At 38.5% G+C, this 25,380-nt stretch overlaps 2 protein-coding genes across 2 annotated transcripts; one reads left to right on the top strand and one right to left on the bottom strand.

Moving 5' to 3' along the window:
- Nucleotides 1-1,707: 1,707 nt before the first annotated feature.
- Nucleotides 1,708-3,586, bottom strand: LOC117327565. Its single transcript, XM_033884626.1, has 2 exons — nucleotides 3,243-3,586; nucleotides 1,708-3,054 (listed from the first exon to the last, which is right to left on the bottom strand). The coding sequence occupies exons 1-2, from the start codon at nucleotides 3,365-3,367 to the stop codon at nucleotides 2,733-2,735; spliced, it is 447 nt and encodes a 148-aa protein (XP_033740517.1). The 5' UTR covers nucleotides 3,368-3,586; the 3' UTR covers nucleotides 1,708-2,732.
- A 2,285-nt stretch (nucleotides 3,587-5,871) lies between these two features.
- LOC117326356 lies at nucleotides 5,872-7,792 on the top strand. Its single transcript, XM_033883111.1, has 3 exons — nucleotides 5,872-6,037; nucleotides 6,833-6,914; nucleotides 7,093-7,792. The coding sequence occupies exons 1-3, from the start codon at nucleotides 5,945-5,947 to the stop codon at nucleotides 7,530-7,532; spliced, it is 615 nt and encodes a 204-aa protein (XP_033739002.1). The 5' UTR covers nucleotides 5,872-5,944; the 3' UTR covers nucleotides 7,533-7,792.
- The last annotated feature ends 17,588 nt before the right edge of the window (nucleotides 7,793-25,380 follow it).

The raw sequence follows: 25,380 nt of genomic DNA, 5'->3' as shown, positions 1-25,380 counted from the left end.
AAAAGTGATGGTTCTTTCTTTTCATTTGAAGAATTTTGCAATATATATGGGAACATAGCTAACTATTTACAATATCATGGAGTAATTAGAAGCATAAAAGAGTTCCTTAATAACTATCCTATCCTAAATAGAACCCCACAATACCCGATCATCCCTTTAGATTTAGAAATTATTTTTAAACAGAAAAAGGGGTCTCAAGATTTTTACAAACTACTTATAAAACAAGAAAACATTGTTTTAGCTCAAAATAAGTGGGGAAATATATTTGATTTTAATAATGATGCATGGAAAAAGATATACTCTCTCCCATTTAGAATAACAAAAAATACAAAACTACAATGGCTACAGTTTAGAATAAATCATCACATATTAACCACTAATGCTTTTATTTACAAGATTGGCCTAACAAATAATCCTAACTGTACATTCTGTAATGGTGACAGGGAGACAATCACCCATATTTTATGGGAATGTAATGAAGTTCAACAATTTTTGTTCACTTTTGAATCACTTTTAGAGATCATTACTATTCCTTTTGCAATTAATAAACAAGCTATGATTTTTGGATTATTTGAACATAAAGGCATTTATAATAAAGTTGATAATGAAATTATTTTAATTTTTAAACAATACCTGTACCAAACCAGGTGCGCTCATAAATCATTAAATGTTATGGCATTGGTAAATTTGATAAAAGATTATTACAAAGTCCAAAAGTATATTGCTCAGGGAAAAGGTGAACAGTGCCTCAATGTTTTAAATAATGAATGGAAAAAATGGTTAAAACTTGTTGAACTTGCCTGATCAAAAACGTTAAATTTAATATTTTTTATATATAAACCAAAAGTCTGACCACCTCTCACCCTAATATCCCCCTATCTCCTATCTTCTCTATCTTTTCCATCACCATCACCCCCCCCCCCCCCCCCCCCCCCCCCTTTTCTGTCTCTTTCTTTACTATAGCTCTTTTATATGTGTTATATTTTTGTTCTGCTGTTTCTTTGTGCTTTGTCTGATTCTGTATGTCTTCATGTTGTATGCGAGTGTGAATGTAAGGTGGGTTGGATCTAACGTAAGTATTAGTGTGATCAGTTAAACTGTTCAAATGAGAGAATGAAGAAAATTTGTGAGCAAGTAATTATATAAATGTACTTGTGAAATGTAACCTGTTTGATGTTTATCATGCAAAATGTTTAAAAAATAAAAGAAATATAAAAAAAAAAATTTAGTCACATGAGCCACCAAAAAATACTTAACAAGTTATGACACTACAAATTTATTATAAGAAATGTATTTGTCACACTAAGCGCTATTCTACATACGAAATTACCTTTTGTCTACGTCATTAGAGAGGCCTATTTTCGAACTTTGAGAAATGCAAGACAGGCCAACTAAACATCTGTCATAGATGACATAGCAACACAATTGACGGAGGAAGTCGTGCCCTGACCGGGACTCGAACTCACGATATACGGCATCTGATCGCCTAGCCAGAAATACCCGCATCTTAAACCACTGCTCCCAAAAAAGAACGTTTGAATGGCGCAGGTGATAGTCGGCCCGATATCCTGACATAACCATAGGGGAGTCGTCTATTAGATGATATGACTACCTGGGATGCGAATTTACACATATTATAAATATTCATCACAGTACAACTACGACATTTTGCTAATTATTTGATATATAACATAGTAAGAATGCTAGTCGTTTCGGTAACAAGTCGTTTCGGTAACAAGTCGTTTCGGGACTACCGAAACGACTCGAAGTCGTATCGAGTCGTTTCGGTACATTCTCAAGATATTTCGGGACATTGATAGGACGTTTCGGTAGACTTCTAAAATAATTTATATTCTATCATAATTGTATTAATTGCAGTTCTGTTGTTTGGTTCAACATCTGTATGTTTCTTTACGATAGTTAGGGTTATGTCCCTTACTACGTTTTTTCTTCCGGGTTGTGATGAACTCTGCCACGTGCCACGGGTCAAAAGTCTGCGTAGTTAACATCCATTTGGTAGGCTAATATATTCTTTTTTTTTCTCTAGGAAATATTTCTGTAATGTTACGGAAAGACTTTTGACCCGAAGCTGCATAAAACTACATGAGAATATTATGGAAAATCAGCACAAAACCACAACGCACATGTAATGTTTTTATTATCATTAATAACAAGCAAATATAACAGTGTAAAAATATCAGTGTAACAAACAATAATTTTATTATAAGTTCATAAAAATAACAATGATGTAAAATGAAATTATATAATATAAATCAATTAATAATAAAAACAAGTTACCACATAAATGCATATATTATATGACATGCTGTTGAAAAGCATTCGCTACACAATAAATTAATATATAATATACATGTATATCTGTGTACCCAGGACTCGGGACGTGGACCCTGCTTTTCTGAAGCCCCATATTTTTTTTTTTTTTTTTTGCTTTTTTTTATTATTAATTTTTTTTTTTTTTTTTTTTATTTTAATTCATGATATCTATTAACACTACAATCTATAAACATATCTATGAACAAAACTACGAGAGAACTACATAAGCGCTACATAAATTAACATTGCATGATTGGACCATCCTGGAAATAAACTAACAAAATGTTCATTCAGCACTACAAACTATATACATATCTATAAACAACTATAGCACTACATCAGCACAACACATAGCACTACACAACACAACACTACAGTTCATCTACATAAACACACTTTCAATGTAACAAACGTCCTATCCTCCGCATCAGCTGGGAGGTTGAAACCTCACCATCTGTATACTGTCCCCACAAACGAAAGACTTCCCTCTGAATGTCCCGTGTTTTCTTGCGCTGGTATCTTGCGAGCTTGTTCTCGCAAACCATCTTTGATTGAAGGGGGATCGCGGTGGCTTCCCTGAAGAGCTCCTGCAACAACAGATAAAATGGAACGGGACCCCTGATGTTGACTCGGGAATTCAACCTGTTGTGCCACCCTTCTACGTCGTTGTTGGTTCTAATAGCCGACATGAAAATGGACCACGAGCTGACGGGGAAAGTTCTGTAGAGAAACAAAGAATGAATTAGTAATGCGACTAAATAATAACATCGTTTTTAGGTTTTACTTTATAGTAAAATAATATCGGATTACACTGTATGCTATTTTCGAAAAAATATGATTTCAAAACTAATATATATATGTTACATTATACAAATAGTTATTTCTTCCAACCCCTTATTTTAACGCACCTGCTTCGAATCCATGTTCTGTCGATATAATCCATCAGGGATGCTAATGCCGGTGATGTGACGCGGTCATCCAGCCTCATGAAAGTCTCCACAATCTGTTCTGATGGAAGGAACGGGAGACACATCACTTGCCGAATGAAATCGTACACATCTCCTCTCTCGTTGTAGGCAGTCTGTATATATTTTCTCTATCTTTCCATAATTCTATACCTATAACCTTAACTATTTTGCCGTAAACTACATGTATATATTTTCTCTATCTTTTCGTAATTCTTATATATGTAAAATATTTTCTATCTTAGCGTAAACTACATGTATATATTTTCTCTATCTTTCCGTAATTCTTATTTATGTAAAATATTTTCTATCTTATCGTAAACTACATGTATATATTTTCTCTATCTTCTCGTAATTCTATACCTATAACCTTAACTATTTTGCCGTAAACTACATGTATATATTTTATCTATCTGATTCAAGACACCTCACAGCTAGTATCAAATATACAACATCAATTATTCATATAAACATATACACAAATATAAGCATACAGCAATGAGAACAAATACTTTACATGGGCCCGGAGAATTTAAAAAAAAAAAATTTCGGCATTTATATACATACTTTCTTGTTAACTTTCTTTCAATATAAGTATGTTTTCTAAGAAAATGTCATAAAGCCTATGTTTAATGCTTTTTACATTATAAAAAAAACTGTTGCCGTACTTTCTTTCAAAATAAGAAATGGTATCTAAGAAATAGCAATAAAACCTGTGTTATGATATTAAAATAATGTAATAAAATATGTCAATACAGACTATTAGAATATCAACAATTTGTCTTGTTTAATTTCCATAGGAAAGGCCCCTGTAATCGCATTTTAAATTCTAAACATGTAACAATTTTTTTCACAACACTCACCTGAATTGCACGTTCTATGTTGCCATCTGGAGCACTTGTCACACTCAAGACCCTCCTGTCGAGGACGAACGGGTTTCGTACACGCGACGCAAAGATCCGATGAAGACATGTTGAGAGATTCAATTGATAGGTGCCAATTGGTGACAGTATTTAATATACCCATTGTTAATGTTTTTCCTCATCCATGGAGTAACAATTAATTATGTTTTCTTACGAGAGTTGCTCCAATTCATTAGTGTAATGATCGGTACATGTAGGTATACGCATGTATAAAATTAATTAACTAGGTATAATTATGTTTTCTTACAAGAGTCGCCCCAATTAGTGTAATAATCAGCTGGTATGCGCCCGTAAGTAATTAATTAATTATGTTTTCTTACCAGGGTCGCGTCACTCCACCGTCGTACGTAAAGCACACATCAATCAGCGCCGACTAAGAAAACATTGTTTGTATTAATGATACAATTGTTTTCAAAATCAGCAGTAATCATTGATTAATAATGTATCAATTATCTACGGGTGCAGCTTCAATAATAAAATAATAAAAAGATAAATACACAATATCAAGGAATAAATACACAATATCAAGGAATTAAACATCAAAATAGTAACTATTCATTTCTTTGATTATTTGTTAACTATTACTTTCTTAATGCTTTATACATGTATATGCTATCAAAGTAATGAAATCAACCTGTATAGACTTTATTTCTCGGGCATGGGTTGTTATAACAATTTTTGAAAATTATCTCCCGAAACGACCCGAACTTCTACCGAAACGACCCGAACTTCTACCGAAACGACTTCCGAATGTCCCGAAACGACTTCCGAAAAAGTCCCGAAACGACTTGTTACCGAAACGACCTGTTACCCATAGTAACACTATTAACGAAGGAAGACAACTTTATGACTTCCTCTATGATCATGTCAGGATATCGGACCGACATCACTGCGCCATTGAAACGTTCTTTTTTAAGAGCAGCGGCATAAGCTGTGGGTATTTCTGGCTGGCGATTGAGTGCCGTAGATTGTTCGAGGCGTGGTCATGGCACGAGTCATCAAGTTGTCTTTCTTTGTCAATTGTGTTACTATTTTATATATCAAATAATTAGCACAATCAGTGAATGTATCATATGCACTATGTGTTGATGATCCGAATAGTGATCCGAAGATGAAGATTTGAATTTCCTGTCGTAGTTGTACTGTGATGAATATATATATATAAAGGAGAAAGCTAGCCAGTATCGACATGGTTTTCTGGTGTGTTTACTTGATTTTTGGTTTTCTGATTTCTCATTGATGTCAAAAGCCTGTCTTACAACAAGAACCCGAGTCTCCGTGGACATCTTCTGCTACCTAGACACTGATATGGCCGATAAGACATAGAATCTGTATCAAACAATATAAAAACGTAAGTGTTTCTGAGAAATTAATCGAGTCTAGCCGGCGAAGAAAGAAAAACAATAAGAAAACATGAAATTGTTTACAATTTTGCGATATCAATTTATCTGTCATCCAACTTGTATTCATAACGAGTATATACATGTACTAGTAAAACATACATCGATGTAGTAACAGTTCAGATCTTAAATTATGTCAGCATTTTGTATTGTTCTTTTCACATGTATGACGATGTTTCCGCGTGACGTTGCTAATCACGTGACGTTGCTTACCGCGTGACGTTACTTACAGCGAGATGTTGCTAGTCACGTGACGTTCGATTGTTCTCTATTGTTGTTGGTGGTAATAATACAACAAACTTGTACAACATTAATCTTAATTATGTCTGGATCGAAGAGTCGTTTAGATCACGGTGACGCTATGTGGGGGGTCGGTTTAAAAGGGGAGACGGAGACAGAGAGACGACAATATCAGGTAGGCTGTGTTTTTTCTTGTCGATATAAGATGACAGGGAGACGGAGACAGCTGATGTTACAGAGAGACGACAATATCAGGTAGGCTGTATTTTCTCTTGTCGATATAAGATGACAGGGAGACGGAGATAGCTGATGATGTCACAGAGAGACGACAATATCAGGTAGGCTGTATTTTCTCTTGTCGATATAAGATAACAGGGAGACGGAGATAGCGGATGTCACACAGAGACGACAATATCAGGTAGGCTGTGTTTTCTCTTGTCGATATAAGATGACAGGGAGACGGAGATAGCGGATGTCACACAGAGACGACAATATCAGGTAGGCTGTGTTTTCTCTTGTCGATATAAGATGACAGGGAGACGGAGATAGCGGATGTCACACAGAGACGACAATATCAGGTAGGCTGTATTTTCCCTTGTCGATGCAAGATGACAGGGAGACGGAGATAGCTGATGATGTTACAGAGAGACGACAATATCAGGTAGGCTGTGTTTTCTCTTGTCGATATAAGATGACAGGGAGACGGAGATAGCGGATGTCACACAGAGATGACAATATCAGGTAGGCTGGTATATCTGGGTTTTTTTCTCTACTCGATAGGCGGCCACACGGTTGTGTTCATATTCTTCAGTGATACAGTGTTAATGTGTTATGATCCTCCCAAAGAATACAATCAAATTATTATTTCATGCCTGTAATTTGAATCAAACTATTTAATAGAAATAACAGAAACATGTAAATTATTAAAAAAAAAAAAAAAAAAAGTGAAGAAAAACTCTATACCTTTTAGGGGAAACAATCATATGGAGATGTCTTATGTCCTCAAAGTCCGAGATCTGACGGTGACCTGAGGGACCAAACAAAGCCTACATGTAAGTGTTTTGATGTTCTTATCAATTTTCCTGGGCTTTCCTACTGTAAAATAATGTCAAAAAAGTTTGTACAAAAATAAGTTTGGCTTCTGGATAAAATTATACATGTATTATTGATACCTAATGTCAAGCTGGTTTTTGTTGTTTTCTAAATGTTTTAAACATTTCGATTATACAGGTACAATGGGGCATTTTTCGACAGACCTGACACAAAAAGGCACACACCTAGCACCTGCCGGTGTGGAACTCACAATGGACCAGTCTAATGATACCGTGATCAGTGTTGAAGATAGGGTCGCACGTAGTGAACACACCAAAGTCCCGATGTTGAAGTGTTTGGTACCACACATTAGCGTTCCGACCAAGGTACCAACAAACCGCCCCTCCCCCGGATACACAAGACCACAATGCAAGCCCTGTGCCATATTGGTAAACGGTAAATGGGTGAACTTGAACAAACGACCCTGTGTACTGGTAAGACTGGGAGAAAGAATGGCGCGTGTGTTTCGCCGACTGAACCGTTGGTACGATGAAGTGATGCTTGATTTTGTCATCATCAGGGCCCGGAGGCAGGCCGATAAGAGGAGGGAAGAAGGACTACGTCAGCAGAATGTTTAAGATACGGACGTGTCATGTGACACATTCCATGGAGAGGCAGAGAGACAATCTGTTTATATTGACAATAAGATGTTTAAATCATCAAAATCAGGCATTTGTATATTTAGCACTCGAAATGTGTAAAAGGCAAGAGCAATTGAATGTAGATAGATCGCTACTTCTTGGATCTTAGAGTACACGTTTGGTTAGCATACTATACATGTACTGTATATGTTACAGCAAGTGAACTCTGTTGATTATAAATAAACATTTTCTTTTAACAAAAATGTCCTCTTGAAAGCTTTCTTTAAATTCAAGATTGGAAATGGCCGAAGGTATAATATACGAGTACCATGTATACCTTACCGGAAAATAATCTTATGTATAAAAGATGTGGAGCGAAATCGGCACCCTAGCGTGTCCCATTGTTAGATACATTCTTCTAAACAATAACACAGACTTGTGACCATAAGTACACAAAAACAAAATGTACTATGTTGAGAAATGATATCCAGTTCTGCATTCTACATATTTTGTCACTGATACAGGGATATTTATACTATTTTTTAACTATGAACGTGGTTGTACATGTGTGGAAAACTATGGCAGATTTTCACGAGTCTCGGAAGATTCGATTTAAAATCGACCATCAATGATAGACTGTTCATAAAGACGTCAGATTTCAAAATGTCTAGTTTTGGCTCCGTTTCACGGCTATAAAGACGTCTTTGGTTATTTCAAGAAAGACTTTTTCTACTTATGGGTGATATAAGATTCGTGGATAGTATGCACATTTTGTAGGACCTGTATCTGTGTTGATAAAACGAGGAGAGTTATTCTCGACACCAATCTAATATGTCACTGACTACATCACATACTTTAACAATAATCATATGTCCACATCTAGAAGGCATTCATGTACAATTCACTTGTATTTAAATACTTTCGAGAGAATGAACTTCAACATTTACTGACTTCGAGGAAAAAAAGCTGATATTTGTCGGAGATAATAAAGGCCTAAGTATCTCTTCAAAGATACACTCTTTAAACAATATGAAATGGGGAAGAAATAAGTCGATAGCATTTGAAAACATGGATATCTTCATCAGGGAATTCCGCCATGTTGTGATCTGACCACGGAAAAGGACATAGACTTCTGTGATACATTACAGTACAGAAGATTAACCAAGTTAAAAGCTAGATACTACGGTGGCTGATTTGTGCCATTTCGTCCTTTCGTCTTTACGCCCCGAAAAGACGAAAATCAAATATCTTAATTCTCTTCCTTTCGGACGAAAATTAGCAAAACTTAAATTTCGCCTTTCGTCCCGAAAAGACGAAACATCATACGCGAAAACATGAAATAAACTGACGCAAATAAGCGACTAACATTTCTTCTTTTGGGGTTCATTATTTTCGTCTGTTCGAATTTACGTCTTTTCGCCCCAAAAAGAAAAAAATAAACAAACCTTAAATTCGTCTTCTCACACAGGACCAGAGGTCGTCAACAGATACACAAACACTGGGCCAAAGGTCGTCAACAGATACACAAACACAGGGGCCTAAGGTCGTCAACAGATACATAACACAGGGCCAGAGATCGTCAACAGATACATAGCACAGGGTCAGAGGTCGGCAACGGAGTCACAAACACAGGGCCAGAGGTCGTCAACAGATACATAACACAGGGCCAGAGGTCGTCAATAGATACATAACACAGGGCCAGAGATCGTCAACAGATACATAACACAGGACCAGAGGTCGTCAATAGATACATAACACAGGGCCAGAGATCGTCAACAGATACATAACACAGGACCAGAGATCGTCAACAGATTCACAAACACAGGACCAGAGGTCGTCAACAGATACATAACACAGGACCAGAGGTCGTCAACAGATTCACAAACACAGGGCCTAAGGTCGTCAACAGATACATAACACAGGACCAGAGGTCGTCAACAGATTCACAAACACAGGGCCTAAGGTCGTCAACAGATACATAACACAGGGCCTAAGGTCGTCAACAGATACATAACACAGGGTCAGAGGTCGTCAATAGATACATAACACAGGGTCAGAGGTCGTCAACAGATACACAAAACAGGGCCAGAGGTCGTCAACAGATACATAACACAGGGCCAGAGGTCGTCAACAGATACACAAAACAGGACCAGAGATCGTCAAGATACACAAAACAGGACCAGAGGTCGTCAACAGATACACAAACACAGGGCCTAAGGTCGTCAACAGATACATAACACAGGACCAGAGATCGTCAACAGATTCACAAACACAGGACCAGAGATCGTCAACAGATTCACAAACACAGGACCAGAGATTGTCAACAGATACATAACACAGGGCCAGAGGTCGTCAACAGATACATAACACAGGACCAGAGGTCGTCAATAGATACACAAACACAGGACCAGAGATCGTCAACAGATTCACAAACACAGCACCAGAGATCGTCAACAGATGCACAAACACAGGACCAGAGATCGTCAACAGATACATAACACAGGGCCAGAGGTCGTCAACAGATACATAACACAGGGCCAGAGATCGTCAACAGATACACAAAACAGGACCAGAGGTCGTCAACAGATACACAAACACAGGACCAGAGGTCGTCAACAGATACATAACACAGGGCCTAAGGTCGTCAACAGATACATAACACAGGGTCAGAGGTCGTATACAGATACATAACACAGGACCAAAGATCGTCAACAGATACATAGCACAGGACCAGAGGTCGTCAACAGATACACAAACACAGGACCAGAGGTCGTCAACAGATACATAACACAGGGCCTAAGGTCGTCAACAGATACATAACACAGGGCCAGAGGTCGTCAACAGATACATAACACAGGACCAGAGGTCGTCAACAGATACATAAAACAGGGCCAGAGGTCGTCAACAGATACATAAACACAGGACCAGAGATCGTCAACAGATACACAAAACAGGGCCAGAGGTCGTCAACAGATACACAAACAGAGGGCCAGAGGTCGTATACAGATACACAAACAGAGGGCCAGAGGTCGTCAATAGATACACAAACACAGGACCAGAGGTCGTCAATAGATACCCAAAACAGGGCCAGAGGTCGTCTACAGATACATAACACAGGGTCAGAGGTCGTCAACAGAAACACAAAACAGGGCCAGAGGTCGTCAACGGATATACAAACACAGGGTCAGAGGTCGTCAACAGATACATAACACAGGGTCAGAGGTCGTAAACAGATACATAACACAGGGTCAGAGGTCGTCAACAGAAACACAAAACAGGGCCAGAGGTCGTCAACGGATATACAAACACAGGGTCAGAGGTCGTCAACAGATACATAACACAGGGTCAGAGGTCGTAAACAGATACATAACACAGGGTCAGAGGTCGTAAACAGATACACAAAACAGGACCAGAGATCGTCAACAGATACATAACACAGGACCAGAGATCGTCAACAGATACATAACACAGGGCCAGAGGTCGTAAACAGATACATAACACAGGACCAGAGATCGTCAACAGATACACAAGAATAGTTGGCATCAGGAAGGAAAGACAGTGTCGCTAAAAATCTGGAGCAGGATAGCAGTAGTCGACACAATTTAAATGCCCAACCACAGACCAGTTTTTGGAAGACAACGAAAATACATGTAGCATACCGACCACCCTACCACAATTCCACATTATACCCGACACAACCATTACTGGAAATATAGGAGATGAGGAAGAAAGACTTGATAAAGAAAAACAATTATATATAGTGCTACATGCCTAGTATCATGAAACTCGGTTATTGAAAAAGGCGTTTAATAAGATTTACAGTAAAACCTGGATATAACGAACTCACAGGGACCATGCAATTTTTTTCGCTATATGTACATGTTTGATCCATGTGACCTTAAGAGAAGGTTAAGGCACATTTTGTAACACCGGTAGTCCTTTATCGAAGTACCTTACTTACCCAATACCATGCATCTGAAACGCTTGGTTATTGTTATAGTTCTTTAAAAATTAACATTTTGGATACCAATGAACTTAAAAGTTGGTCGATGTCATTCATCCGAACAACCTGAGGATCATTTTATTCCTCTATGCCACTGGCCCAGCATCGTGACACTGTGCCTATTCTTTATTGGACTGAAGTCTTTGAAAGAAGAACAGGGTCAGGTAAGTTGAAACAAATACCACAGATCGAATATATGTGTTTCTTCTTAATGGGGGCAAGTTGTAAGAGAAAACGCTGACACCAGACGACGACAGACGGACGCCGCCGACGCCGACGCCGACGACGACGACAGACGTCATGGCACGACATAAACTTCGGTACAACACCAGCACACGAGTTCTTCTGATACATGCATACCTGCACATGATTTCAGAAAATAAATGTTTTTCCTCTCTGAAGTACAGACTAAAACAGGCACATGAGCCATCTAATCTAACCTCTAGACAGATTATTCACATTTATAGTGACGTCAAGTGAAGAATGCGACCCCAGTTATAAAATGTCTAGGGACACATACCGCCAACGTAAAACATCAGCCATACACGTTTTGTTATCAGTATATGCAATTCTTCTTGTTCATCAGAAATGCACTTTAGCGTACTCATCGCATTGCGCCATGTAAGGCAGTCACATCTAAATTGAATTTTGACATGTGTAGGTGTCATATCTAGCTATTTGTGATATGTGTAGGCGTCATATTTAACACTTTGTGATATATATAGGTGTCGCATCCAAGGTATTGTGACAGGTCTAGGTGTCACATCCAAGGTATTGTGACAGATATAGGTGTCAAATCTAAGGTATTGTGACATGTCAAGGAGTCACATCTAACGTATTGTGACAGGTCTAGGTGTCACAACTAACGTTTTGTGACAGGTCAAGGAGTCATATCTAAGGTATTGTGACAAATCTAGGTGTCACATCTAACGTTTTGTGACAGATCTAGGTGTCACATCTAACGTATTGTGACATGTCAAGGAGTCACATCTAAGGTATTGTGACAGGTCTAGGTGTCGCACCTAAGGTATTGTGACAGGTCTAAGTGTCACATCCAAGGTATTGTGACAGATCTAGGTGTCACATCTAACGTATTGTGACATGTCAATGAGTCACATCTAAGGTATTGTGACAGGTCAAGGAGTCATATCTAAGGTTTTGTGACAAATCTAGGTGTCACATCCAAGGTATTGTGACAGATATAGGTGTCACATCTAACGTATTGTGACAGGTCAAGGAGTCATATCTAAGGTATTGTGACAAATCTAGGTGTCACATCCAACGTATTGTGACATGTCAATGAGTCACATTTAAGGTATTGTGACATGTCAAGGAGTCACATCTAAGGTATTGTGACAGGTCTAGGTGTCACGTCTAAGGTATTGTGACAGGTCTAGGTGTCACATCTAACGTATTGTGACAGGTCTAGGAGTCACATCTAACGTTTTGTGACAGATCTAGGAGTCACATCTAACGTATTGTGACAGGTCTAGGAGTCACATCCAAGGTATTGTGACAGGTCAAGGAGTCACACCTAAGGTATTGTGACAGGTCTAGGTGTCGCACCTAAGGTATTGTGACAGATACAGGTGTCACATCCAAGGTATTGTGACATGTCAAGGAGTCACATCTAAGGTATTGTGACAGGTCTAGGTGTCACGTCTAAGGTATTGTGACAGGTCTAGGTGTCACATCTAACGTATTGTGACAGGTCTAGGAGTCACATCTAACGTTTTGTGACAGATCTAGGAGTCACATCTAACGTATTGTGACAGGTCTAGGAGTCACATCCAAGGTATTGTGACATGTCAAGGAGTCACACCTAAGGTATTGTGACAGATACAGGTGTCACATCCAAGGTATTGTGACAGGTCTAGGTGTCACATCTAACGTATTGTGACAGGTCTAGGAGTCACATCTAACGTTTTGTGACAGATCTAGGAGTCACATCTAACGTATTGTGACAGGTCTAGGAGTCACATCTAAGGTATTGTGACAGGTCTAGGTGTCGCACCTAAGGTATTGTGACCGATCTAGGTGTCACATCCAAGGTATTGTGACAGGTCTATGTGTCACATCTAACGTTTTGTGACAGATCTAGGAGTCACATCTAACGTATTGTGACAGGTCTAGGAGTCACATCCAAGGTATTGTGACAGGTCAAGGAGTCACATTTAAGGTATTGTGACATGTCAAGGAGTCACATTTAAGGTATTGTGACAGGTCTAGGAGTCACATCCAAGGTATTGTGACAGGTCTAGAAGTCACATCCAAGGTATTGTGACAGGTCAAGGAGTCACATCTAACGTATTGTGACAGGTCAAGGAGTCATATCTAAGGTATTGTGACAAATCTAGGTGTCACATCTAACGTATTGTGACAGATCTAGGTGTCACATCTAACGTTTTGTGACAGATCTAGGTGTCACATCTAACGTATTGTGACATGTCAAGGAGTCACATCTAAGGGATTGTGACAGGTCTAGGTGTCACATCTAAGGTATTGTGACAGGTCTAGGTGTCGCACCTAAGGTATTGTGACCGGTCTAGGTGTCACATCTAACGTATTGTGACAGGTCTAGGAGTCACATCCAAGGTATTGTGACAGGTCAAGAAGTCACATTTAAGGTATTGTGACATGTCAAGGAGTCACATTTAAGGTATTGTGACAGGTCTAGGTGTCACGTCTAACGTTTTGTGACAGACCTAGGTGTCACGTCTAAGGTATTGTGACATGTCAAGGAGTCACATTTAAGGTATTGTGACATGTCAAGGAGTCACATTTAAGGTATTGTGACAGATCTAGGTGTCAAATCTAAGGTATTGTGACAGGTCTAGGAGTCACATCCAAGGTATTGACAGGTCTAGGAGTCACATCCAAGGTATTGTGACAGGTCAAGGAGTCACATCTAACGTATTGTGACAGGTCAAGGAGTCATATCTAAGGTATTGTGACAAATCTAGGTGTCACATCTAACGTATTGTGACAGATCTAGGTGTCACATCTAACGTTTTGTGACAGATCTAGGTGTCACATCTAACGTATTGTGACATGTCAAGGAGTCACATCTAAGGTATTGTGACAGGTCTAGGTGTCGCACCTAAGGTATTGTGACCGATCTAGGTGTCACATCCAAGGTATTGTGACAGATCTAGGTGTCACATCTAACGTATTGTGACAGGTCAAGGAGTCATATCTAAGGTATTGTGACAAATCTAGGTGTCACATCCAAGGTATTGTGACAGATATAGGTGTCACATCCAAGGTATTGTGACAGGTCTAGGTGTCACATCTAACGTTTTGTGACAGACCTAGGTGTCACATCTAACGTATTGTGACATGTCAAGGAGTCACATCTAAGGGATTGTGACATGTCAAGGAGTCACATCTAAGGTATTGTGACATGTCGAGGAGTCACATTTATGGTATTGTGACTTGTCAAGGAGTCACATTTTAAGGTATTGTGACATGTCAAGGAGTCACACCTATGGTATTGTGACTTGTCAAGGAGTCACATTTAAGGTATTGTGACATGTCAAGGAGTCACATTTAAGGTATTGTGACATGTCAAGGAGTCACATTTAAGGTATTGTGACTTGTCAAGGAGTCACATCTAATGTATTGTGACAGGTCTAGGAGTCACATCCAAGGTATTGTGACATGTCAAGGAGTCACATCTAAGGGATTGTGACATGTCAAGGAGTCACATCTAAGGTATTGTGACATGTCAAGGAGTCACATTTATGGTATTGTGACTTGTCAAGGAGTCACATTTTAAGGTATTGTGACATGTCAAGGAGTCACACCTATGGTATTGTGACTTGTCAAGGAGTCACATTTAAGGTATTGTGACATGTCAAGGAGTCACATTTAAGGTATTGTGACATGTCAAGGAGTCACATTTAAGGTATTGTGACTTGTCAAGGAGTCACATCCAAGGTATTGTGACAGATCTAGGTGTCACATCTAACGTATTGTGACAGGTCAAGGAGTCATATCTAAGGTATTGTGACAAATCTAGGTGTCACATCTAACGTATTGTGACAGATCTAGGTGTCACATCTAACGTTTTGTGACAGATCTAGGTGTCACATCTAACGTATTGTGACATGTCAAGGAGTCACATCTAAGGGATTGTGACAGGTCTAGGTGTCGCACCTAAGGTATTGTGACCGGTCTAGGTGTCACATCTAACGTATTGTGACAGGTCTAGGAGTCACATCCAAGGTATTGTGACAGGTCAAGGAGTCACATTTAAGGTATTGTGACATGTCAAGGAGTCACATTTAAGGTATTGTGACAGGTCTAGGTGTCACGTCTAACGTTTTGTGACAGACCTAGGTGTCACGTCTAAGGTATTGTGACATGTCAAGGAGTCACATTTAAGGTATTGTGACATGTCAAGGAGTCACATTTAAGGTATTGTGACAGATCTAGGTGTCAAATCTAAGGTATTGTGACAGGTCTAGGAGTCACATCCAAGGTATTGTGACAGGTCTAGGAGTCACATCCAAGGTATTGTGACAGGTCAAGGAGTCACATCTAACGTATTGTGACAGGTCAAGGAGTCATATCTAAGGTATTGTGACAAATCTAGGTGTCACATCTAACGTATTGTGACAGATCTAGGTGTCACATCTAACGTTTTGTGACAGATCTAGGTGTCACATCTAACGTATTGTGACATGTCAAGGAGTCATATCTAAGGTATTGTGACAAATCTAGGTGTCACATCCAAGGTATTGTGACAGATATAGGTGTCACATCCAAGGTATTGTGACAGGTCTAGGAGTCACATCCAAGGTATTGTGACATGTCAATGAGTCACATCTAACGTATTGTGACAGGTCAAGGAGTCATATCTAAGGTATTGTGACAAATCTAGGTGTCACATCTAACGTATTGTGACAGATCTAGGTGTCACATCTAACGTTTTGTGACAGACCTAGGTGTCACATCTAACGTATTGTGACATGTCAAGGAGTCACATCTAAGGGATTGTGACATGTCAAGGAGTCACATCTAAGGTATTGTGACATGTCAAGGAGTCACATTTATGGTATTGTGACTTGTCAAGGAGTCACATTTTAAGGTATTGTGACATGTCAAGGAGTCACACCTATGGTATTGTGACTTGTCAAGGAGTCACATTTAAGGTATTGTGACATGTCAAGGAGTCACATTTAAGGTATTGTGACATGTCAAGGAGTCACATTTAAGGTATTGTGACTTGTCAAGGAGTCACATCTAATGTATTGTGACAGGTCTAGGAGTCACATCCAAGGTATTGTGACATGTCAAGGAGTCACATTTAAGGTATTGTGACATATCAAGGAGTCACATCTAAGGTATTGTGACAGCTAGAAGCATTATATCTAAAAGCACTGTGTTAAGTCTTTGAGCGACGTCATATGTATTATGACAATTTCACAATAAAAGTGGTGTGATGTGTACTACGACCATTGGCCCTTCAGTTTCGAAGTGGACACTTCCCGTATATGGTATACATTTGTAATTACATGTGCAGTATGAACTTTCGTTATAGTCGGGAGTACTTTTTAAGAATGATGTATTGCGATTGGTTTTCAAGAATTAGATGTAGCTCTCCTTAAAATATAAATTGCTGATAAAAAAAATCAGCCCTATTTCGGAATAAACCTTAGATTTGCAGTGTCACGGCAGTACATTGTCGTAAAAGTCACCGTTAATTAAAAATATACAATCCTACCATGGCCCTCATTGGCTAACAACCGTGTCATGTTAACCATTAACATCATCACTGACACTAAAAACAAGTGTTAAGCTTCTGTCTGAACCAGATTGTGAAGGTAAAAATGTGCCGATTTCGTCACTTCCGTATCTTGCACATTGGTAAATTGGACGGGTTTTAAGGTAATCAATCATTAATTCAGCTGTGGCCTTAGAGTACATACAATGTAACTATCAATGTACGACGATGTATTGTAGTTTGTAGTGACTCGGATAGTTTGTTATACTGTTTACATTCACGGAATTGATTTGTATGTAATCTGTCCTATCACACCTGCACGCATCCGGGTAGGGTTCTTAAATATTCAGATAAGTATTATTTTTATTTATGTAACAGGCCTAGCCTCTCCTTCTCCAATGGTCATAAGTGAAGTATAAAAAAAACCTGACAAACACAATAGGAACAGTTCCATTCGGTTTTAATCACTTAATAAGCACATGTACATAGGTGGTGTCACTCATCATATGTCACATTCTCATACTGTCATAAGTCAGTGTGTTAAGGGACAATAATGTACTGCTATATATATAGCGAATAAAATATAAATAGCTGTAACAGTTACTTTACGTTGAAACATTTTTGTCTTTGAATACTATAATGGAACGTTCGACCCTAAATACCAGTACACTTGAATTACCGTTACTTTTTACTTTAGTAGCAATAAACCAATAACAAATGCTATGTGATTAGAATATAAATAAACGTACCTAGATCTTAGAGTTAGCTCCCTTTATTATATATAGAAGATGTGTCGGGTGCAGTGCAAGCTATCAAGATTGCATGGCGGGTATGACTTTCGAGCCCCCCCCCGCCCCCCCCCCTTTTTTTTTTACCTTTCTCACAAGATCACATGACCTCTCTCAACCAATCAGATCGCGTCTCACATCCAATCTCATAAAAAAGTTCCTCTTGTTCGCACATTACATTATTAACGACATAAGAAACCTTTTAGTATCTATAATTATATATTTTATATTAAGTATCCATTCAAGCCACATACTCCCAAACAACCTAAAATTCTAGTTACACACATGTATTAATGCTCATTCAACCTCTCCTAACATTATAATGACCACTGGCCTAGACGCTTGACCGGGGAGTCCTTGAGACATCAGTGTATAACAAGAAATATCTTTAAAAAGATAAACGGCATAGTTTTAATGCTGGTGGTTATAATGTAAAACTGATGATGAAATAAATCAACGAACTAATGCGTTTCAGCACGGATAACAAAATTATATCAGTTTGAATGATTTTTGGTGGTAACAAGACTGCATTTGAATCAGGAATATAATTTTATAATGTGTCATTTGAAAAGATACATCCACTTATTCAGCTTGCATTCTTAACTTGGTTTCGTTTTTAACTGCATATCTGCATTTTGCATTTACCGCTACATTGACCAATCACATACTTCATCTTGACCAGTAACGCCACCTGTCGCGTCATATCCGGGGCTAAAAGAATATTATACGGCTATGCCGAAAAATAACTCGCCGCATTTATATTTATCGCGAGATTTGTCACGGAGCCGAGAACGAGGCTAACAACGTGCACTGCATACATAGACTACACACATGGCCGTTGTTTGAGCATACACTTTGTACGTGAACTTTACCTAATAATGCCTTCATTTAAACATATTAACAGAATATTCGCGTAATAACTGAACAAAATAAACATAGTTTACATTTAAATATTTAATTTCAAAATGTAGCAATATGCATACAACAAAACAACGATAACATTTTAGATCGGTAAAGTTGACAGTGTTTAAACGCTAACCAGCAATCCAATAGACGTCCGGCAAAATCGGAATTCGAGTCTATTCCCTTTCCTTTTCTCGCTAAGTTTCAACGAATCATTTCCTTTCCTAAGGAAATACTCGGATTTTGCCGATTCCACTCACGTTTGCGTCTTTTTTTGGCAGAATCTGTCTGTGTTTTCCTAGGCCCACGCTTTCGGCGTTCCGCCATTTTGTATGGTCTGTAAAACCCGCCGTTGTATTGTGGGACTAATTCTCAGAGAAACTTGGTCCGGCAGCCACAGTTATTATTTATGGGAATTCCCTGTATACTTTCATGAATACACATTTTCTTTAAGTTTCTGATTCACGATAATCTGTTAGGTATGTATTAAGTCCGAAAACTGTAAAAAGCTCAAAATGTAAACATTGATATAATAATAGCAGACGACGTGCGTAACGTTACTAGTAAAAAAGAGAGAATTGTTCAGAAGGATATAGTTCCTACGATTATACATTAACACCACTTTTTACATAATGAAACTTGCAAATAATGATCAAATTCCAAAATTGGCCCTATAATATAATCATCTTAGTTATAAATGAACAAAGAAATACTTGGTTAATTCTTACTAAACTAGACGAGGACCAAACAATAGTTGGCTTAATTTCATGTGGATTTATGTTGTGTTTAATTGTCAGTAAAACTGATACTTCAAGTCATCTTCTTGGAAATAGTAAGATATGTCAGTTTGGTCAGTTCCAATACTTAGTTTGATTATGTAATGCATGATGCATTATTATCAGCTACGGCCCTCTTTTGGTGCAAGGTGTATGGGTGTGGTGAATGTGTTCATGTTTTGTCTCGTTGTGAGTGCGCCATGGAACTGAAGCTACTCGTTGAAGCATACTGTTGAATACACCAAACAGGACTTCACCGACAACGGGCGAACGAGTCGTCCCACTCCCGATATCTCGGCCAGGGAACAGAACTTTCCTCACAGGGGCGAACGCTCAACTGAAGCCCAAATATGAGGCAGTATCAAGGGAGGCATTAGGAAGAAGAAAGATGTTTAGAAAGAAAAGATAAGATACCAAAGGAGGTGGTGCATAGGAGGGCTAAATCGGCCCACGGCGAGTTTTTTCCCGGAAACATATTTTTGTCAAAAGCATAATACATATGTATCCCCTATTATGTGAGAGGAATTAATTTCCATTCCTCAATGTATATATTCTTTTTTTGGTGATTTCATTATTTCCCCATCAAACTGCATAAGAAGCTAATGTTTTGACTACTAATTATTATAGAACACATTTTTATTTCCTATTTGTGAAACAAATTCACCCCATTTGTTTAAGGTTTAATTTTGTATATGAATCATCACGCTCCGTGACACTAAAATTAAATTTCAGCCTAACTTGATGTCTTCTTTGTGAAAATCATTGTTTTAAACTTTTCATTTAAAGTCTAATACCACAAAGTTATTAATGGAGTACTATCAAAATTTCCGGTTAGAAATAATCTATGGATATTCATAAACATTTAATGAAACAAATTTATTTTGTGAATTAATGGATATGCCAAGATTTTATTATGTTAAATGCATACACCCCAAATTTTGGACAACATATCAAAGTACCGAAAGTACTGAAAAATAGAGGCAAATGCTACAAAAGGTACATCAAAACGTTCGATTAAACATTATTTTACTGCTTTACTGCTTGTGTCAGACAGGGTGCTCCTTTGTAACCTTTGGTTTTTTAATACAATTTACTTCATGACCTTTCTTTGTATGCAAAAATCTTTTGTTATCCAGTAATTTTTGATGATTTTTTTTGATTGTGTATTAAGATTAATATGCAAACATGTTTTTTAAAAGCAAAATTTGATAGTACTCCAACGATTATTACATTTTATCTACTTAACAAATAAAAGAAAATTTTAAGAAGGTACATTTTTTACTGATAATTTTGTTAAAAAAGCTGTAATTACACTTTCTATTATACAAATTCATACTAAACACACATGTTTTTATAAAATACAACATCACACGAGACTATCAATGCAATATGAAATTTATCAAGTACTTTTGTACGAGAAATATATTGAATCTAAAAGGGAGGGTACACATTTTTTACAGAAATCATATTAGGTGGCGCTGCGTATACAGCATTTGCCAATTTTCGTTTTAGTGTCTAAAATGACATGTATTTGGTAAAAGTATATCACAATATCATGCATAAAATAAGATTCGGCCGTGGGCCGCTATGCACCACCTCCTTTAGTCGCCTTTAACGATCATTCACTGGCCATGCTCGATCTGCACTAACTGCTGTGCCATTTCTAAAAAAAAAAAAGGAAAAAAAGCTCGCTCGTCAAAGTAGCATTACCAGGGAATTTTAAGTTAGTATACTGTTTGCATGCTTCCTAAAATTAACATTATACCCAACATTAAACATCAGTTTGAATAGTTATTGATCAATATCCATATACTGTATGTAATATTCTAAATGAATTATCATCGAATTAAATAAAAATGGCCATTTTGTGTTTGTGAGAGATGAATCGTGAAATTTTAAGTGTTTGATGTTAGCGGAACTGGTGTAAAAGGCACCCCAGGAGGTTGTTTTGTATTAAATATCTATTTAAACAAGGATGAACTGGATATCTGTAAAATAGATACGACGTGTTATGATTTGATCTCTCCACTGATCTGGTATCGACTTGTTACACGTTCCGGATCATTTCATTCTTCTTCGGGTCCGCTTACATTATTAATCAAATGAATGCAAAAGTTCACAATGTAGTAATTATATCTAGGATCCTAAATGGGCTTTCATTTCATATAATATTTAATGAAACTTGCCTTACATGTTTTTATTTTTTTTGCGAGCCTCGACGAGCAAAAAATAAAACTTCAGAACGAGTTTCATGAAATCTCATTTGAAAGAAAACAAATTCAAAATACTTTTCACTGAGAACATTATGCATGCTTTATGAAATTAGCATTTAATCCAAATCCAAACATAAATTTGAATAGTTATTGATTAATACACTTATATAAGTAATATTCTGAATAAATTATCATCAAATTAAATAAAAATGACCATTTTGTGTTTGTGAGAGATGAATCGTGAATATTTTTAAGTGCTTGTGTTAGCGGAACTGGCTTAAAAGGAACCCCAGGGGCTTGCTTTGTATTAATTATCTACTTAAACAACTATTATGTTAAGCGAGTATTAGATGTTTCTATTTTTGCGACCTTAGCCGAGCAAAAAATAAAACTTCGAAACGAGTTTCATAAAATCTTCTTTGAAAAGAAAGTAAATTTAAGATAAATTTTACTCAGAAATTTTACATTTTGACAAGTGTCTCAGTCAAAATGAAAAGGACAACATCAAACTGATAATCATTTTGATGTGCTATGTACAATTCATGACGCAGTACATGACGCATATTATGACGTCGTGATCGATTTCTGACTGGCACAGCCGATGGAAAAAGCTGTATATATCTAAGCATTGAACGGTTTGTGTATGCTATTCGCACTTTATGTTGTCTGCTTAGAAAAGGTCTGGCGTTCCAAGAGATCATATATACCATACAAAAACAGCTCAACGTTTACATAAACATCTTCTTCACTTTTAAAAAATAATTTGCTAAAAGATCATATTTAAAATTCATTTTTTCCCGACTTACCGACAGTCATCAAACGTTTTGGTAATAAGATGGAGTAGCTGGAACATGTTCGCGTGCTGATTGGCAAACAAAATAGTTTAAATAAATACTTCAATTTTGTTTAACATTTCAATTTCATTATAATGCGCACATGGCATGTTTCAATAAAAAATGATGTAGACAAAATAATTCCTCGTTGAAATTTGTTTTAAACAATGTTTTGATTTTCACATTAAGTACATTGTAGTTTCGGTTTGCGTCGTATGGGACCTGACAAAATAAACAGTACCCCAATATGACTGAGGCCCTGACATAGTAAACAGTACCACAATATGACTGAGGCCCTGACATAGTAAACAGTATCCCCAATACGACTGAAGCCCTGACATAGTAAACAGTACCCCAATACGACTGAGGCCTTGACATAGTAAACAGTACCACAATACGACTGAGGCCCTGACATAGTAAACAGTACCCCAATATGACTGAGGCCCTGACATAGTAAACAGTACCACAATACGACTGAGGCCCTGACATAGTAAACAGTACCACAATACGACTGAGGCCCTGACATAGTAAACAGTACCACAATGTGACTGACGCCCTGACATAGTAAACAGTACCACAATACGACTGAGGCCCTGACATAGTAAACAGTACCACAATACGACTGAGGCCCTGACATAGTAAACAGCACCACAATGTGACTGACGCCCTGACATAGTAAACAGTACCCCAATACGACTGAGGCCCTGACATAGTAAACAGTACCACAATACGACTGAGGCCCTGACATAGTAAACAGTACCCCAATATGACTGAGGCCCTGACATAGTAAACAGTACCCCAATACGACTGAGGCCCTGACATAGTAAACAGTACCACAATACGACTGAGGCCCTGACATAGTAAACAGTACCACAATGTGACTGACGCCCTGACATAGTAAACAGTACCACAATACGACTGAGGCCCTGACATAGTAAACAGTACCCCAATACGACTGAGGCCCTGACATAGTAAACAGTACCCCAATACGACTGAGGCCCTGACATAGTAAACAGTACCACAATATGACTGGGGCCCTGACATAGTAAACAGTACCCCAATACGACTGAGGCCCTGACATAGTAAACAGTACCCCAATATGACTGAGGCCCTGACATAGTAAACAGTACCACAATACGACTGAGGCCCTGACATAGTAAACAGTACCCCAATATGACTGGGGCCCTGACATAGTAAACAGTACCCCAATACGAATGAGGCCATGACATAGTAAACAGTACCACAATACGACTGAGGCCATGACATAGTAAACAGTACCCCAATACGACTGAGGCCCTGTCAGAATAAACAGTACCCCAATACGACTGAGGCCCTGACATAGTAAACAGTGCCCCAATATGACTGAGGCCCTGACATAGTAAACAGTACCCCAATATGACTGAGGCCCTGACATAGTAAACCGTACCACAATATGACTGAGGCCCTGACATAGTAAACAGTACCCCAATACGACTGAGGCCATGACATAGTAAACAGTACCCCAATACGACTGAGGCCATGACATAGTAAACAGTGCCCCAATATGACTGAGGCCCTGACATAGTAAACAGTACCCCAATACGACTGAGGCCCTGACATAGTAAACAGTACCCCAATATGACTGAGGCCTTGACATAGTAAACAGTACCCCAATACGACTGAGGCCCTGACATAGTAAATAGTATCCCAATATGACTGAGGCCCTGACATAGTAAACAGTACCCCAATACGACTGAGGCCCTGACACAGTACCCCAATACGACTGAGGCCCTGACATAGTAAACAGTAGCCCGATACGACTGAGGCCCTGACACAGTACCCCAATACGACTGAGGTCCTGACATAGTAAACAGTACCCCAATACGACTGGGGCCCTGACATAGTAAACAGTGCCCAAAAACGGCTGAGGCCCTGACATAGTAAACAGTATCCCAATACGACTGAGGCCCTGACATAGTAAACAGTGTCACAATACGACTGAGGCCCTGACATATTAAACAGTATCCCAATATGACTGAGGCCCTGACACAGTACCCCAATACGACTGAGGCCCTGACATAGTAAACAGTACCACAATACGACTGAGGCCATGACATAGTAAACAGTACCACAATACGGCTGAGGCCCTGACATAGTAAACAGTGTCACAATACGACTGAGGCCCTGACATATTAAACAGTATCCCAATATGACTGAGGCCCTGACACAGTACCCCAATACGACTGAGGCCCTGACATATTAAACAGTATCCCAATATGACTGAGGCCCTGACACAGTACCCCGATACGACTGAGGCCTTGACATAGTAAACAGTGTCACAATACGACTGAGGCCCTGACATAGTAAACAGTACCACAATATGACTGAGGCCCTGACACAGTACCCCAATACGACTGAGGCCCTGACATAGTAAACAGTATCCCAATATGACTGAGGCCCTGACATAGTAAACATTAGCCCGATACGACTGAGGCCCTGACATAGTAAACAGTACCCCAATACGACTGAGGCCCTGACATAGTAAACAGTACCACAATACGACTGAGGCCATGACATAGTAAACAGTACCCCAATACGACTGAGGCCCTGACATAGTAAACA

Source organism: Pecten maximus, chromosome 1, assembly GCF_902652985.1.
Source record: "Pecten maximus chromosome 1, xPecMax1.1, whole genome shotgun sequence".
Taxonomy (NCBI): domain Eukaryota; kingdom Metazoa; phylum Mollusca; class Bivalvia; order Pectinida; family Pectinidae; genus Pecten; species Pecten maximus.
This window is presented reverse-complemented; position numbering and strand designations above follow the sequence as displayed.